Source organism: Hipposideros armiger, unplaced genomic scaffold (assembly GCF_001890085.2).
Source record: "Hipposideros armiger isolate ML-2016 unplaced genomic scaffold, ASM189008v1 scaffold_171, whole genome shotgun sequence".
Taxonomy (NCBI): Eukaryota; Metazoa; Chordata; class Mammalia; order Chiroptera; family Hipposideridae; genus Hipposideros; species Hipposideros armiger.
Window position 1 is genome coordinate 3376181 of NW_017731521.1, and position 1131 is coordinate 3377311.

The window sequence follows — 1131 nt, forward strand, 5'->3', positions numbered from 1 at the left end:
CGGCGCGCGCGCGGCGCAGCCCGGCGAGGCCGCAGATTGGCTGGCCGCGCCTCCGCGGCACTTCAAAGCCGGAGAGGGAGCTACAATTGTGGTGGAATGGGCGGAACTGATCATTGTATTGCACACCTCTAAAAAAAACACTGCCTCTGATTTATCAATATAAAAAAGATCCTCTGAGAGGAGTGGGCACTTTTGTGTGATGGCAACTTCACTTCTAGGGGTGAGTCTCAGGATTTTCTCTTGCTGGTTTAATTAGTTTCCTTTTATTGCCGATCCGAGGGGGTTAAAGTCGCCCAGGCCAGGCCACGGGCTATCAGTCTCTATTGAGAGCTTTTTTTTTTTTTTCCCCTTTAAATACAAGTGAGTTTGGAGAAAAGAAAAGGGGAGAGGGGGGCAGAGTCACTTTTTTCAGAGTAGGAAAAGGTTCGAAGGGCATTTAGACAAGCCACCTCGCAGCGCCCGGCCGCTCCCTGCCCGGGAGACGTGCGCCCTGCCCATTTTACCTGCGACGATTTCGGGGGTAAAGAAAGCAAGTTTTTCTTCCTGGGCAAACTGCAGATTTTTCCTGTTACCCTTTTAAAAATTCCGCAGCCCGCCTTGTCTTGCAGGTACGTTGAACCCGTCTCTTTTTATTTATTTTTTTATTTTTACTATTGTAGACATTTTTTAAAGGAAATAAAAGGAAAGCAGGAAGAGCGAGTGAGCCAGCCTTCTAGATTACCTCTTTTGGCCAGGGAGAAACAACCCAGGATGGGTTTCTGGGGACCGGAACAGGATTTTCAAAGCTCGCTGTGAATTACAGGGGAAGCGCTTTTAAGCAATCCAATGGTTTTTCCCCGGCTTTTCGGCAAAGGAAACTTCTTTCCTCCCCAATGTGGACTTTTGCTTGCTTGTTTCGAAATGCCTGGGGCCTTGTGCACACCAGAGTGTTGTTTTAGGTGAGAATATTTGTCAAACTCTTCTTTAGCATGGCGCTTTGCTCCCGAATCAGACGCCGGCAGCCAAACTTGTCCCCTCCCGTAGAGTAGGAAGCAGCCGGGCGCCGGGGCTGTTGGGGGAGCCAGGTGAGTTGGTGGCGGCGCGCCGCAGCGAGAGATGGGGTGCAATGGGGGCGTTTTGGAGGCTACCGGA

General features: G+C 50.8%; 1 protein-coding gene across 1 annotated transcript in view; it reads left to right on the top strand.

Annotated features, from left to right (window-relative positions):
• Window positions 1–132: 132 nt before the first annotated feature.
• Window positions 133–1131, top strand: part of SP8 (Sp8 transcription factor) — a 3313-nt gene continuing 2314 nt past the window's right edge. Inside the window, 1 exon segment of the mRNA XM_019651993.1 lies at window positions 133–220. Coding sequence (XP_019507538.1) covers window positions 200–220 — 21 coding nt within the window. The 5' untranslated portion in view covers window positions 133–199.